Source organism: Acomys minous (genome assembly GCF_964271855.1).
Source record: "Acomys minous genome assembly, chromosome: 10".
Taxonomy (NCBI): Eukaryota; Metazoa; Chordata; class Mammalia; order Rodentia; family Muridae; genus Acomys; species Acomys minous.
The window spans coordinates 50,985,470-51,001,726 of record NC_140491.1 but is presented as its reverse complement, the minus strand read 5'-3'; the positions used below and the strand labels follow the sequence as shown (position 1 = coordinate 51,001,726).

At 44.4% G+C, this 16,257-nt stretch overlaps 1 protein-coding gene across 1 annotated transcript; it reads left to right on the top strand.

The window, feature by feature from the left end:
• Nucleotides 1–121: 121 nt before the first annotated feature.
• On the top strand, nt 122–16,257 carry MDH1 (malate dehydrogenase 1). Its single transcript, XM_084800220.1, has 9 exons — nt 122–263; nt 5,947–6,045; nt 6,795–6,891; nt 8,389–8,564; nt 10,242–10,364; nt 13,755–13,931; nt 14,267–14,380; nt 15,030–15,119; nt 15,929–16,257. The coding sequence occupies exons 1-9, from the start codon at nt 261–263 to the stop codon at nt 16,052–16,054; spliced, it is 1,005 nt and encodes a 334-aa protein (XP_084656346.1). The 5' UTR covers nt 122–260; the 3' UTR covers nt 16,055–16,257.

Below are 16,257 nucleotides of genomic sequence, written 5' to 3'. Positions count from 1 at the left end.
GGACTACTTAGCAGTCCGCGTGGCGCGCAGAAAGAAGGGGCTTTCGGGAATTGTAGTTTGGAATTGTCAGGAATGCAGGAGGTGGGAGCCAGAGATCTGCCAGATGAACTACACTTCCCAGAGAGCGCGGGGAGCACCCCCAGCCGAAGGATTTCTAGCAAGCACCGCCTTTACTCCCAGAGTCGGTGCCGCTGTAGAGGTGACCTGACTGCTGCAGACGGCCTTTGCAGGTGCAGAAATCGACCTTGCAATCTCCAACAATGGTGAGTGTGAGTTCCTGGATCCTGCAGCAGCTCGGGCCTCTCGGCCCCATCCTGCGCCTGTCGCGCTTTAGACAAGCAGTAGTGCCAGGCGCTGCCCTTTGCTCGATTTGCAAAACCCGACTCATTCTCGCCGACTGGCGCAGTAACCCAGTAATTGGAATGGGATTCGCTTCCATCTGGGAGTTCTTAAAAAGACTTTAGAGAAGTCGTTGTCCTTGGAGAGGCGAGTCTCTATCCTGACGCGTGGCCGAGGGACAAAATTTTCTCTGAAGGACGTTAAAGGATTTGATGCGGGGATGAGATTTGATGGGGCGGGGGGTTGGGGAGGGAGGCGGGGAATTAGATCCTAACCTCTGTTTTGCCTCTTAAGCTCTTGGTGGGAATGGGCGGCCTCCGATAGTGAGGTGGTGTTTCAGGTTATGATCCCAGTTTTCAGGAGACATGTTTCCGCCATGTCTAATTTCAAAGAAAACAAATGTTACTGAAAACCTATTCTTGATCTCCTTTTGTAATACCAGGACTTGTTAGCATCGCTAGTCAGTTAGTGTGGATAGTCTTTATTATTCTGTCATGAATTCCAGAAGACCTGATTACAGACGTAGCGCAACCATCTTGTTGAAGCTCTACATGGTTGGATCTTCCTATCTTGTCCACAGCTGAAGGGGGGTGGGGGGTGGGGTGAAAGAGCTCTGACGTAGGAATAATCTGTGTGCTGTTTGAAGGTGAAGGTGACATTTACCACCAGAATGGAAATTGCCACAGCACTTTAGAATTTATATTTTAAAATTACGTTTTCTCCTTTAATCTCAAGCTCGGGAGTGTGAACTAATATTTGGATCAATTGGAAATTTTGCAGCACTCGAAAAGACATGTTTTCAAGCAAATACAAAAGTGTCTTAATCTCTATAAAGAGACCCCAAGGAGACAACTACTAATTCTTAGAAATTGTTCCCTAGATATTTTGGCACATAAGTAGTTATTTAAATTATGGCTTAAGCGGTTTCTGGTGTAACAATTTAGTCATAAAATGGGGTTAGTTATCCAAGAACTTCAGACTTTAGGATTTTAGACCTAGATGAAAAACCTTTTAAAAATCATCTTAACCAAAACCCCACTTCAAATACTAAAATTTAGTTTGTTTAGCCCCAGACTACAAGTTGCTCAAGGTCAGAAGGTATTCACCTAGGATTTCTTACTCTTCCCATTTACCTGGGTTGTATTATGCATTTAACAAGTCATGTTAGTCTCTCCTGAAGGTCCCAGTTAAGAGATGAGCCCACAATGCCAGCATGTAGCATCTGATAGGTTTGTTCCTCTTCCTTGGGAGTGTTCTTGGAATTCTGAAGTTTAAAGAGAATCTAGAAGTTGTTTCATCTAATCTTTAAACAGCCTGGCAAGGTCACTGACTTCCCAAAGTCAGGGAGATCCTGGGCTCCTGGTTATAGTGTTGAGTTAGCTATGGACTCGCGGGAACCGGCTCCCACCCTAGAAGAAGGTCACATCTATGCCACGTGACTTGAGATGGTCCGGGCAGAAGAGTTCTGTAACGTTTCCAGTCTCACGTGGGTCAGAATGGTCTTGCCTCCTGAGAAAGGGATGGGAACAAATTACTGATTTACAAAAGAGCTGTCATTGCGCACGGTGGTGCATGCCGAAAATCCCAGCTCTTGGGAGGCAGAGACAGGCAGAGCTCTAGGGTTTCAAAACCAGCCTGGTCTACATACCAGGTTACAGGCCAGCCAGGGCTGCAGAGGGAAACCCTGACTCAAAAAGAATGAAAAGAGCTCCCCTTTTTTAAAAAGCCAATTCAAAACCATTCCTAAAGGAACTCTTTGCCGTTGTCCCTAGGGGAGTCACCTAAGAATACCTAGAGGAATTGGAATACATGGAAGCTAAAAAGTAAAAAGGGAACGCTATTCTGTGGGATAAGAGAGGGAAAACGTGAATTCAAGCGTTTCAACTAGAGAGCGCATTCTTAAGGCAGCCTGTATCTGCAGGAAGGTCATTAATGCCCTGCCAAGAGAGAGGCCGTTCCTTTTTGGCTCTTGGCAGCATGCCCAGATATCTGAGCAAAGAATAGTAACGTGCATTGGCCCTATTGCATCGTGAGACGTCAGTGGGGCTCTCCTGCCCTCCTGCTTTTCAGCTGCAGTATCTCGGGAAAACAGTAAGAACCAAACTGTTCGTTTCTTTTACCTACTTCATCGTCCACATTCAGATCCTAAGTTAGCACAGAGTTGCTCAGACGCAGAAGGAGAGAGCTGGGGTGGGGTCAGCCGGTGATTGGCTAGCCACGGCCTCCTCACCTCAGACTGCGATGATGCTGGGAATGCATTTTTAATAAGTGGCCACATGACTCTCTGCTGACCCTCAACTAGACTTTCTAGAAGGTTAAACTTTAACATGTGATTGCTACTTTTCCCCCTCATTTCTTTTTTTTTTTTTCTTCTCTTTTCTTTTCTTTTCTTTTTTTTTTTTTTTTTTTAAGACAGGGTTTCTCTGTGTAGCCTTGGCTGTCCTGGACTCCCTTTGTAGACCAGGCTGGCCTTGAACTCACAGAGATCCACCTCCCAAGTGCCGGGACTAAAGGCATGTGCCACCACGCCCAGCTTCCCCCCTCATTTCTTACTCCAGCTTGCTTTACACTGTTTGAGTCTTAACTTGGGGGGCTTCCTATGGTAATGTTCTTTTGTTTTTTGAGGCAGCGTCTCATGGTAGCCCACACTGGCCTCACTCTTAGAAGCCCTGGCCTTCCTATCCTCCTCCCCGCCTGCCCTAGGATTGCAGGCATGTGCTACAGTGCATAGCAGTGTGGTTTTGGTTTGGTTTTGTCTTTTCTTTACCCTGACCCTTTAGCTTTATCCTTACATTACTCATTCAGTAAGTATATGCTGAAACCTCTATGAAGAGTGCAGATTTAAGTCCAAGGAAAACCGCTCTCAAGGGAGCGTCACACTCCAGCTGAGTGACAGGTGTAAATGCATAGCCGCAGGCTGCAGTTATCCTGGGGGAAGTTTCCATGGTGTTTCCCCACCCACATACTCACATAAATAAAGGTAATAAAAGTATTTTAAAACCGTGACATAGTTTTACTTGCTACAGCTGAAATATGGCCCCTCCATTTCCAGCCTTCTCAATACACACATATAGGTATAAAATATCTTCACTCTTTAAAAGCACATTCAATTTGCTTCCAGTTGTACATTTCAGACTTTATGGTAGCAGTATTTATAGGATCCAATATTTTTTCTAAAAGATTTATTTATTTGGGGCTGGAGAGAAGGCTCAACGGTTACGAGCTCTGACTGCTCTTCTAGAGGTCCTGAGTTCAATTCCCGCAACTACATGATGGCTCACAAACATCTATAATATGATCTGATGCCCTCTTCTGGCCTGCAGGGATACAAGCAGGCAGAGCACTCTATACATAATAAATAAATAAAATTTTTTTTAATTTAAATATATACAGTATTCTGCCTGCATACCAGAAGAGGGCATCATTTCTCATTATAGATGCTTGTGAGATGTTTGTGAGCCACCATGTGGTTGCTGGGAATTGAACTCATGACCTTTGGAAGAACAGTCATTGCTCTAACCCTCTGAGCCATCTCTCCTGCCCCGCCCCACCCCCAGCTATTTCTTAAGTGCGTTCTTGAGTTCCAGTTATGTGCCTGTTTTTATCTGTCAGTTGGGAAGTAGCACTGAATAGAATTCAGACTGTAGCAAGATAGGCAAAGCCCAGAGAAGAGGGGAGCGGCATCTTCCTTCTTATTTCTTAACTTAAGAAGGAGACAAGGTAAGGTGAAATGCATATACAGGCTTAAACATCCGTCTGTGACATCCCAGAGCATAAGTCATGTAGAGCTGTAGGTAGCAGAAAGTAGCCATATAAAGTAGTGTGTTCTAGCTGTACATATAGTTTATTCTGGACATAGATACATGTTTATTAAGTACATATTAGTATGGATACATATTTTTATTAGAGTTGGCTTACTTAGATATTAAATTTAATGTATATAGAGATACGGGAAAATAAGGGAGAAATCTGGGCATCAGGGAGACTTTTCTCCATAGATTTCTGATATCTTTTGATTATATTCATGCATACCCTGGGCATGTTTTTGAGGAAGAAATGCAAATCAGACCTTTTTTGTTTGGTTGGTTGGTTGGTTTTTTTCGAGACAGAGTTTCTCTGTATAGCCCTAGCTGTCCTGGATTCGCTTTGTAGACCAGGCTGGCCTTGAATTCACAGAGCTCCTCCTGCCTCTGTCTTCCTAGGTGCTGGGATTACAGGTGTTTTTTTTCTTTATAACAATACTTATTTACTGACTTTTCTGTTTTGACACCTGTGGGTGCCAGGGTCCTGGGTGCTGTTGATTCCAGGCATCCATCTTTCAGTCTCAGACAGTCAACTCACCCGGAAGAGGAAATTCTAGATAAAAGGAAAGCAAATCCCTTCGCCCCCACCCCCACCCCCCATGAATTAGTGGGTCATTTCCTCATGCAAGGAGGGACTGGGCTAACAGAGCACAGAACAGTGCTCTCAGCATTGTCAAGGAAGGGAACAGTTTGTCTTGGTTCTAGTTTTTAAATTCACCTAGCTTTATTTAGACTTCTTTCCAGTACTCAGCCCTCATTTTGAATACAGTTGTTATTTTAGTCTACGTGCCTCATTTTATTCATCTCTTAGCTTGTAAAGCTGCTTCTTTCTGTTATGTAACTATTGCATTCTTCCCCAACCGCCGTGGTTTCTCTTCCCTCTTTTTTCTTCTTTTTTTTTTTTTTTTTTTTTTTCATTTTTCAAGAGTGCTGGGATTAAAGGTGTGTACCACCATGCCCAGCTTCTTTTTAGAAAACAATTTTCTCTTGAATTCAGATTGACAGCTATCACTGTTTTGTATAAATAAATAAATAAATAATAAATAAATAAATAAATAAATAAATGCTTTGACCAGGAAGACAACTCAGTGGGTGAAAAGCACTTGCTACCAAGTCTGCCAACCTGAGTTGAGTCCCCAGGAGCCACATACTGGAAGGAAAACACCAACTCTCCGAGTTGCGGCAAGCTGTGCCATGTGTACCCCACCCCATACACCTTTAATAAATATAATTGTAAAAATAAAGGCTTAACACTGGGCATAGTAGTGCGCACCTTTAATGTCAACACTCGGGGGGGGGGCAGATGGATCTCGGTGGCCTGCATGGGGGCCCTTGCCTCCAAATAAGTACAGGGTTGGTTTTCTCCTGAGTAGTTAAGTCAAAGCAGGATTGTGTTATTCAACCTTTGGCCCACAGTGGAGGACTCTGACAAGGTGGGGATCAGGAACTTGCTCTGTGAGGCTCTTCCGGCCTGCCAAGGTTTGTATCTCCACATAATATGGACATGACATTGTGGACTGATTTTTTGACAAGATGGACACAATTGCATAAGTCAATCTAGTTCTCAGCTTTTGCTCCCAGTTGGTAAAAGTGAAAGAACACTTGCTTCATAAGTGTGCCGCCGGACATGTTTCCTAAGTTGCTTATTCATTTGTGCATGCTGTCTTTACTGAAAACAAGCCCGCAGGTTTTCTGCTAAGCAAGTCAGGAAGGGCTTTTAAGGTGTCACATTCACTTTTAAAACATGCATTGCCCTATTGAGGTAACGCTTTACTAAGTGGTGACTGGATCTTTCTCATTGCAGTCTGAACCAATTAGAGTCCTTGTGACGGGAGCGGCTGGTCAGATTGCATATTCACTGTTGTACAGTATTGGAAATGGATCTGTCTTTGGTAAAGACCAGGTAAGGGCATGTCTGTAATCCTTGGCACTGTAGTAAAAGAATGTTCTTGATAAGGCTCTGTATTTAGTCGCAAACGGCGAAGGAACGGGCAGCCCCAGTAAATGGAGTAAGTCCTTTGCTGTAAGTGGAAGCTGGTAAGAGCTTTATTGGCTGCCCTGCAGGCATTGAAACTAACCTGAAATCAGAGCTCCTCCTCCTGTGGCCGTCAGGTAAGAGCCACTGTGTCACTGTCGGGGAGAGGCTTGGGAAAGTTGTAGAATCTGTCCTGTCTTTGCAGTGATGGTGTTTTGATCACAAATAATCAAATGAGAAATCTCCCCGCCACAGGAAGCAGGCACCCCTAATTCTAACAAGTCTGGCTTCTGTCTGCTAAAGTTCTAAAGTATCTGTTGGTCCTTCCTCTTGAGCTACAGATAGCTGAATCCCCTCACGTCAGATAGTCTAGTTATGGACCTCTAGTTAGCTGCCTGCGGCTACCAAGAGCAAGCTGTGGCGTCTCCACAATTATGACTGACCAGTGGAAGCTAATGTAGACAAGACCCGGGCCGAGACTCGGTGTGAGTGTGCACCATGGCCTGCACCGACGTGAGTGTGCGCCGTGGCCTGCACCGACGTGAGTGTGCGCCATGGCCTGCACCGACGTGAGTGTGCGCCATGGCCTGCACCGACGTGAGTGTGCACCATGGCCTGCACCGACGTGAGTGTGCGCCGTGGCCTGCACCGACCGCCGCTGTCCTGCTCTTCCGCAGCCCATCACTCTCGTGCTGCTGGACATCACCCCCATGATGGGCGTCCTGGACGGGGTCCTGATGGAGCTGCAGGACTGCGCCCTCCCCCTTCTCAAAGGTGAGCTGGGAAAAGGAAAGATTGCCAGTGAGAAATTGTTTCACGAAAATGTTTTGTTGTTATTGTTTGAATTACCCTGCTTTTTAAACATGAATAGCAAGAAGAAATAAGTAAAAAAGCAAAAAACAGTCAGTGGCAAGTCAAGGGCTTGCTGCCCCTGGAGTCTACATATAATTTATAATACTAATTACATGTGATATGCTCAGGGCCATGCCTCCAGGCTCTTTGCATTGTGCTCTTGTTTGTCTACTTAGAAGTAGCAGAGCGCCCTGTAACAGAAATGTTCCATTCCGAGGGACGGGCTGCGGGCTTTGTGCTGTTCTAGGTGCTCGCTGGTGCCTTAGGTGTTTGCTTCCCCCTTCCTCTGCCAAGCAGTGGCTCAAGGTGGGGAGGCAGCCCTTAGTTTCTCCCAGCTTGAAGGAAAACATGGACTCTGTCTACTCAGGCATTTCCTAGAAGAATGGCCGTCCTACCCAGATCACGTGGTCCCGTGGCTGTAACCTTTAGAGTCTAAAGCAATGCCTGCCTGTGCCCAGCTTCTGTGCTGCCTGCGTCTCCTCACCCCAGCCCTCCCGAGTCTGCCTCCTCTGTTGTGTTTCTCCTGTTACTTATGGACCCAGTATGTGTGGTCGGGGAGGGAAGGCTTGACAAAAAAGGATGTGTAGGCGGGTACTTTTTTTTCTTTCTTATGTTCCTCCATTTGGGGGCTCAGCATCTGACTGACATGAGTTTACTGGCCTAAAGCTTTACAGATAGAAGTGCTGACTGACTCTTGGCCACGGCCTTTTCACTACACTGAAAGGAAAGCAACGCTGCATGTTTCTTGACCAAAAAACAAGTTCTCTGCGTCTGTCAGGCGGACGCTGGCACTCTGGCTGACCTCTGGACTGACCTCACTATCTTATCGTGGTGGTGCCAGTTTCCTTACACCTTAGTTTCTTCACTGTGAGTGTGAAGATTACATGTGATAGAATACAATCCTTAGCTTTATCCCCAGGACATTATGCCCCGGTAAACATTATTTTTCAATTTGTGATTGGTATCTGAAACCATGAAGTAACTACAATCTAAAGGTTAAGTAAATTTGTTTCTCTTCTGTGTAATCTGTGGCAGTAAATTAAACAAAAATGCTGCTTCCAAAGACTGCATCATACATTATCATGTAAGCAATAAATGACACTAAAGCTGTTTAATTGAGGTAATTATTGATGAAAGAAATAAAAAATAATTGTTGACTTACGGCTATGTTCCTAGCAGGTGTTAAATGAATATATTATCTTTTTGTTTGCTTGGGGTTTTTTTATTGTTGTTTTTGTTTGTCTGTTTTTTTGGGTTTTTTTTTTTTTTTTTTTTTTTTTTTGCCTCTGAAAAGTATGTCAACATAAACTGAGAAAATAAACATTTACCACAATTTGAAATAAGCAGAGTCACTATGCAAAGGGAAACTTCAGACTTGGCCATCTAAGTAGCTCTGTGTGTTGTTTGCCCTGTTCACAGATGTCATTGCAACCGACAAAGAAGAGGTTGCCTTCAAAGACCTGGATGTGGCTGTCCTGGTGGGCTCCATGCCAAGAAGGGAAGGCATGGAGAGGAAAGACCTCCTGAAAGCCAATGTGAAAATCTTCAAGTCCCAGGGCACAGCCTTGGAGAAGTATGCCAAGAAAACGGTTAAGGTGACTGGCAGCATATTTCATGGTTTGGTTTGTTTGTTTCAGTTTTGGTGGTGGTTTTTGTTTTGGTTTTGTTTGTTTTGCTTTTTTTAAAACTTCTGCTTCTGATGTTTAAATGCCAGAATTGCTTGTTTCCAGTTTTATACAAAGGTCAGTGAGTACAGGTAGACATGGAAGGAAGAAGACACTTTTCTTGCTGGGACCTTTAGATTCACTCGTGTGTTTCGGGAGATGGCTGCTAAATGCCTTTGCTCTCAGTCACCGGAGATGCAGCTTCCGCACGTTCGTGCTTTCCAGACGGAATTGTTACAGTTTATCTCTTAGGCTTAGCTGGCATGACTTCCTCTTCTGTCTCTGTAGCTATTTGTACTCGTTTTAAATTTGTCTTAATATCCCAAAACCACTCTTCATGTTTGACCTATTTATAACACTTCACACTTGTCTATATTTCGCTTGCTGGAGATTTCACTTTAAATAGTTAACTTTTCTCCGTAATCATTAACAAGAAATAAGAACGATGAGGAATGCACAGGTCTCTTGTAACCGACTGCAGAGGTGTTCAGACTGGTAAAATCCAGGCCGACCGGGTCTGTGGTTCTGTGTACATGGTAATTCCACCTTTGCAGGTCTCTACTGGGGAAAGTACTCACACCTTGGGGTACCCGGAGGCGGGCTGTGCTTCCAGGGGCCAAAAGGGATGTGTGTACGTTTGACTCATTAGAGTTAGAGGAATTGTGACGATTATCTATATTTTACGAAATAGCCCAGCTAATTCTTAGGATTAGGCCATTTTAAGAAATACTTAATTTTCAGGGGCTGGACAGATGGCCCAGACATTAAGAGCACTGGCTGCTCTTCCAAAGGTCCTGAGTTCAATTCCCAGCAACCACACAGTAGCTCACAACCATCTATAAAGTGATCTGATGCCCTCTTCTGGTGTGCAGTCGTACATGCAGGCAGAACACTGTATACATAATAAATTTTAAGAGGGGAAAAAAAAACACATAATTCACAAAAACAAATTGGACTTCAACACTCAGGAAGCAGAGGCAGGTGGATCACTGTGAGTTCAAGGCCAGCCTGGTCTACAAAGCAGGTCCAGGACAGCCAAGGCTGCTCAGAGAAACCCTGTCTTGAAAAACAAAAACAAATTGGTTTCCTAAAAAACTTAATAAAAAAAGGAAGCCTTATGAGTGGCTCAAACTCCAAAGTGAAGCTGCAGAAGCTATAGATGCCTGGCTTTTTGTGGTAAATCGATGAATGATCTGTCTCCATAGTAAAACATAAAGATGTAAGCTGGGTGTGGTGGCCATGCCTTTAATCCCAGCACTTGGGAGGCAGAGGCAGGCGGATCGCTGTGGGTTTGAGGACAGCCAGGGCTATACAGAGAATCCCTGTCTCAAAACCATCACCACCACCCCCAAAAAAAGAAAACAAAAAGATGTGTCCCTTAGGTCTGAGATACTGAGCGACCTGCATATGATAGAAATCTAATGTATAGGCACCGTTAGCATGTTGTATAGGCACTGTTAGCATGTTGTATAGGCACTGTTAGCATGTTGTATAGGCACTGTTAGCATGTTGTATAGGCACTGTTCGCATGTTGTATAGGCACTGTTAGCATGTTGTAGGACAGGTGTCAGTGTGCCTCTGTGTCTTCTGTGCCTCCCACCCATCCAGGTGATCGTTGTGGGAAACCCAGCCAATACAAACTGCCTGACAGCCTCCAAGTCAGCCCCATCGATCCCCAAGGAGAACTTCAGCTGCCTGACTCGCTTGGACCACAACCGAGCAAAATCTCAAGTAAGAAAAATGACTTTTAAAACTCAAAGATTCCAGTTTTGAAACCTTTTCTTTTACTTTTAAAATAAATTTTGGTTTGTACATTTGTTGTTTTTATTGAGTAGGAAACTATTCCTTTTCTTTTTTTTTTTTTTTAAGTAATATTTACTTTATTTAGTGTATGGGTATTTTACCTGCATACATGCTGGGTGTAAAGGATACCCTGGAACTGGAGTTAGCGAGAGGTGTGAGCTCCCATATGAGTGCTGGGAATTGAACCTGGGTCCTCTAGAGGATCAGCCCTTGCTCTTAACCACTGAGCCATCTCTCCAGCTCCTCTGATTTTTTTTTTTTTTTTTTTTTTGGTTTTTTTGTTTTTGTTTTTGTTTTTGTTTTTTTTAGTTAAAGGTTAGGAAGTCTTTGAATCTGTTCTGTAAAGGACAGAGGCTAGCCTTTCTCTTTAGTTTTATCTTCAACTAACCAATTGTGAAATATATATGTGTGTATCTGTGTGAGTATATATATATATATGTATATATATATATATATTTCAATGCAGTTGTTAATGTTGTCTTGCTATAGTAGCTTAAAATTAGTTACAAATGAAACAACATATGACATTTAATTTAGTTTAATCATGTCATAGATTGTAGAACAAAAGACTTGAGTGGTATGTGTTTATGCTTCATTTTTCTCTATAACTGATTTTATATTTAATATTCAATTTTAATACTTTAAAATGTTTTATGTAATTATTAAAATTATCAAAGTATTCCTTACTTCTTGGAGGCTTAGAATGACTGACTAGGAGATTAGCAGTAGCTTTTCAAGGTGCTGGGCTCAGCCTCTCACTCAGGCTAGCGTCTGGCTTCTCCGCTGGGCTCAGCCCCTCACTCAGGCTAGCGTCTGGCTTCTCCATTCTGAAGTAAGGATAAGATTGGAGTTCTCAAGGACAGCACTCTGCTTTTCTCTAGCACTGTATCATCCATCCTGCGTCAGCCACAGATCCTCACTTCTGTATAGTTCTGTGGGAGTTGTGCTAAGAAAACAATTCTTTAAACAGAAAAAGATAAGAGTTTAAAGTTTAAAAAAAAAATTGTCTTAGACTGTGAATTGACCCTTTCACCTCTGGAATATCCACTAAAGGCTTGGTGCTTTTATATAGCTCTTATTTCTCATGGTGACTAGAAGGCATTTATTGTGCTTGTTTTACAGATTAAAATAAATAAATAAATAACCCTAACCCTAACCCAGAGAGACCAGGGAGCCTGCCCAAACTCACACAGCCAACTAATGATGGAACCTTCTAGACTCATCTGAATATAGACTAGACCCTTGTATATGATCTATATTAAGTATATAAGCATTAAGTAAACTAACTACATTTTGCTAGCCTTAGCATGATGCTGTCACATAATAAAAGACAGTAAAGACTCGCTGCTATGATAATGTATTTATTATTAGGAGAGATGTAGCCTAAAGTTGAATGAGCCGTACCATTAATGCCTCCTTCAACATCCCAGCTAACTTAGACAATGATTCACTCTTCTGTGAGGTTCTTTGGGAAGGGATGGGATTTGACTGGAGGCCGAGTTAGCCATGAGGGACAACAGAAGGGACGGAGAAGTTTGCCGCAGTTGTAGGCGTGGGCCGGCCAGTGAGTGCTTCCTTAGTTCCTGCCGAGAACATGGTGACGTGATCCTGGCAAGCCTGCTCCATGGTCTTCCTGAGGCCGCGGTAGCAGCACAAGCTGGACAGTTCTGCTTCCAGAAATGTCACAGAGTGGCACTTTGTCCTAGTGCTTGAAATAGTTTCCTTCCCTTGTGGGGGTAAAAGTCGTGAATGAACCAAGAGTGAAGTAGCACACAGCCTGTCGCTCACAGGCCCTTGGCTAGGCAGCTTCAGTATTTCAGGATGTCAATCTGGCATAGCAAGAGCTGTCAGAAGTTTTTGAAGAAGCCTTTTCTTCCTCTTATAGAAGTTGTTATCCAAATGAGAAGTAATTAAACCCAAAATAAAATTTTCCTACAGGAATCGTGACAAGTCCTCCAGGATTTGTTCAAAACTTTCAAAGCTCTACTTATCGACTGATAACCTACTGAACTCTCCTGTGTGTGTAAACCCCATTGCTAGATGTGTACATATAATACACACACACACACACACACACACACACAATGACCTGGCAGTCCTACTGCTATGAGAAGAAAATTGGAGTTGGAGAATTAGTCAAAAATTTAACAGATCTGTATGACAAACATGAAAGTTTGCCTCAGGGAAGCAAGAAATGTTATCCTCTGTGTATGACTGTCACCCTGGTTCTCACGTGACTGACATTCAGAAGCAGCATCTGCTGGGCACAGAATCTGCCCTTTGTTGCCCAAAGGATTATTAGCTCCAGAGATAGAGGAGGAAGAGACCATGGGCATCATGGACAAAGGAAGGGAGGAGCCGAAGGGCCTCGGAGGGGAAGGAAGCCCCACAGCAGTGCTCTTCACTGTGTTGGAGTAGTTAAAGCTGATACTTAAGGGGTCAGGATTTCTCAAGTTAGCTGGGCATGGTGGCGCACGCCAGGAATCCCAGCACTCGGGGAGGCAGAGGCAGGCAGATCTCTGAATTCCAGGCCAGCCTGGACACAGCAAGTCCAGAACAGCCAAGGCTACACAGAGAGACCCTGTCTTGGAAAAAAAAATTACTTAAGTTCTTAGTGCACTCTGTGCTTTTACCCAAAGCATAGATATTAGTGTAAATATTCATAAGTGTGTTAAATATTTTGTCATAAAGAGAATGTGTGGACAGAGTTTGTGCAGCTGCTCTGTGCGTGTGTGTAAAATATGCTGACCTGTGTCCATTATGTTCTGTGATATAAAGCATCTCAGCCTACAACATTTTCAGCCCTGCTTAGTGTCTCAGGTGGTGGCTGTTCTGCTTAAGTTACATCACAAGCCTCCTTAGTTAAGTTCTCAAATCTATAAAATAGGGGCAGTCACAGTTTGGTTACATGGCTCTCTTCTAATACCAACATTGCCAATTATGATTAGTTGAAAATCAATTTGTATATTGTACATAACAAAATTATGCCAAAATAGGATGAATATGCCTCAAGTGTCTAACCACGGTGATAAGACGGCACCCATGTAAGTAGTAACAAAGCTCGTGTTTCTGCATTAACAATCTGTTCGACTGTTGGTCAGTGTTTTACACCTGGAGAACTGACTGTGCCAGTAATCCAATCACAAATTACAGGATTCTCTCTGTTCTGTGATGTTTCAAGTTCCTGATTCTTGACACCGTGTTGACGTGTTTCAGGATGTCTTTCTCCAAATCCATGTAGCTTGTATTTGCCTAGTGTTTCAGAAGCTTTTTACCTACCAATTGACCAACTGATGTGTCTGCTTTCGACTGAGCTAGATTGCGCTCAAGCTCGGCGTGACTGCTGAGGACGTGAGGAATGTCATCATCTGGGGAAACCACTCGTCAACTCAGTACCCAGACGTCAATCACGCGAAGGTGAAACTGCATGGGAAGGAGGTTGGCGTGTATGAGGCCCTGAAAGATGACAGCTGGCTCAAGGGAGAGTTCATCACGGTAAGACGTGTGCAAGCCCCGACACACCTCACTGCCGAGCTCAGTATCCGGCCAGGGGCCTTGAGGGGCCGTCAGGGACAGCTGCTGTGTCACAGTTGAGATTGTCCAAGTCAGAAAAACTTAGCTCTCTAGTTTTGTTTATACCAAGATCTGTCTCTGTGTTTACTGTGTCGGATGTGCTGTAGGAATTTCTACTGTTTTGTTTTGTTTATTCCAAAAGGCTGGTGCTTACAACTGAAGTAGGATAGTAAGGTTAGCATTAGGAGCCTCAGGAAGCCATTGGGCTGCATGTGGAACTGATGAGAGTTTTGCTGTCCCTCTGTGCCCCCTCCCAGACTGTGCAACAGCGTGGCGCTGCTGTCATCAAGGCTCGGAAACTGTCCAGTGCAATGTCTGCTGCGAAAGCCATCTCAGACCACATCAGAGACATCTGGTTTGGAACCCCAGAGGTGAGGGTTCTCAAGAGTTGACGCACGGGCCGTTCTTCAGCTTTGCCCCTCAGTGCTAGAATGTAAAAAGAGCAATTGAGCAAGTTCAGTCCGTGTCCTAGCTCAGCAGCCTGCGAGACAAGGAGCCCAGGAATGTTACTTAACCTCTCTAGGCCGTATTGTCAACTGCTACAGGACATTTATTGCAAAGGCTTTTAAGACCTAGTGGCTTACACGTGGTGAGCCATTCTTTTTAAAACCAGTGTTGGCCGTTACATTCTCAGCTATAAAGTAAGAGTGGTGTTCGGGGCTGGAGGCTAGCTCAGCAGGGAAGAGTGCTTGCTTCTCCTGCCGGGGATCCAAGTTCATTCCCAGAAGCCATATCAGGCAGTTCACAACCACCCCTAATGCCAGCTCCCAGGCACACATGTGCACGCACAGATAGACACGTACAGGTAAATGCAAAAAAAGAGAGACCAGTGTGTAAAAGCCATGACCTGCTTTTACACACGATCTGGGAGAGAGGATGAGGCAGTGTCTGTGAACCCGTGTTGCTGCTGGCTCCTCGCACGGTAGATACGCAGGTAGTCGGGGAGGTCGGCTGGTCTCATTGTAGTAGGTACTGTGCATGGCAAGCCCTGCAAGCCGCGGTAATGGAAGACTTTTTCAGGGAGAGTTCGTGTCGATGGGCGTGATCTCTGATGGCAACTCCTATGGCATCCCTGACGACCTGCTCTACTCGTTCCCTGTGGTGATCAAGGTGGGGTGTGTGTGTGTGTGTGTGTGTGTGTGTGGGTGTGTGTGTGTGTGTGTGTGTGTGTGTATTCCTAAAGTAGATATTCCTTTCTAATATCAAGTCAATATTAGATAATCTGAAAAGCAAGACAGTTGGTTATTATAATAACTCTATGTTGTGCTCATAACTAGAATTACGCTTTCTCACAAACCCACAGCCCTCAGCCTTGTTCTTTAGTGTAGTCGTGGTGCCGTGGTAACTTTCTGTGGATTTCTTTAAGACTCAATGAATTTCAAACTCAAGTGGCGTGGTATGCATTGCTTTGGGATTGACCTGAGGGAGTGAAGAAATCATAAACATGTTCAGAAAGCTGGGCTTGGGTGGGCGAGGTGCTCTGATGACGTCGCCCCAGGAGGCCTCTGTAGGAGCAGTCATGCGCGAGGAGGAAGCAGTGCTTGGTGCGGCTGCTGTCTTCTACCTTCCGCACATCGTCAGTATCAGTACCAGGGCCGGGAAAGGCCTTGCCGTTCCCATGGGTCTGAAGCACGGGGTCCTGGACATGGTGGTGCTCACATCATGCCGGGTCCGTTCTCCCCACACTGAAGTCTTGTGGGTGATTAATGATTTGGGTTCTAGACCCTGTGTTCCGGAAGGACTCTTCCCTAGGACGCAGGAGACCCTGGCTGGGCCTCACCCCGAGTGTGATTTTGAAGGGTGGACTGTGGCTTAGAGTCCAGCTTGAACGTAGGTGCGCTCTGAGTATCATTGTGAGCGAGGCTGGTCTGTGCTGAAAGGTCCTTTTCACTGAATCTCTTGCAATTGTTCTCGAACAGAACAAGTCCTGGAAGTTTGTGGAAGGCCTCCCTATTAACGACTTCTCACGTGAGAAAATGGACCTTACTGCAAAGGAACTGGCAGAAGAAAAAGAAACTGCTTTTGAATTTCTTTCCTCTGCATGACTAGACAATCATGTTACCAATAAGTATCTCAAAGCTGAGGAATCAAAGTGTCGTCTTTGAGCCTAGTACCAAACAGTAATAATGCTATACTCAAATTGTGAACAGCAACATATTTTAAACATCATGTGCTCCGTGGTGCAGATTTGTGAAACTCTATCATGCTCTTAGTGCTGTGATCTAAATAAAAATATATTCAAGTGAAA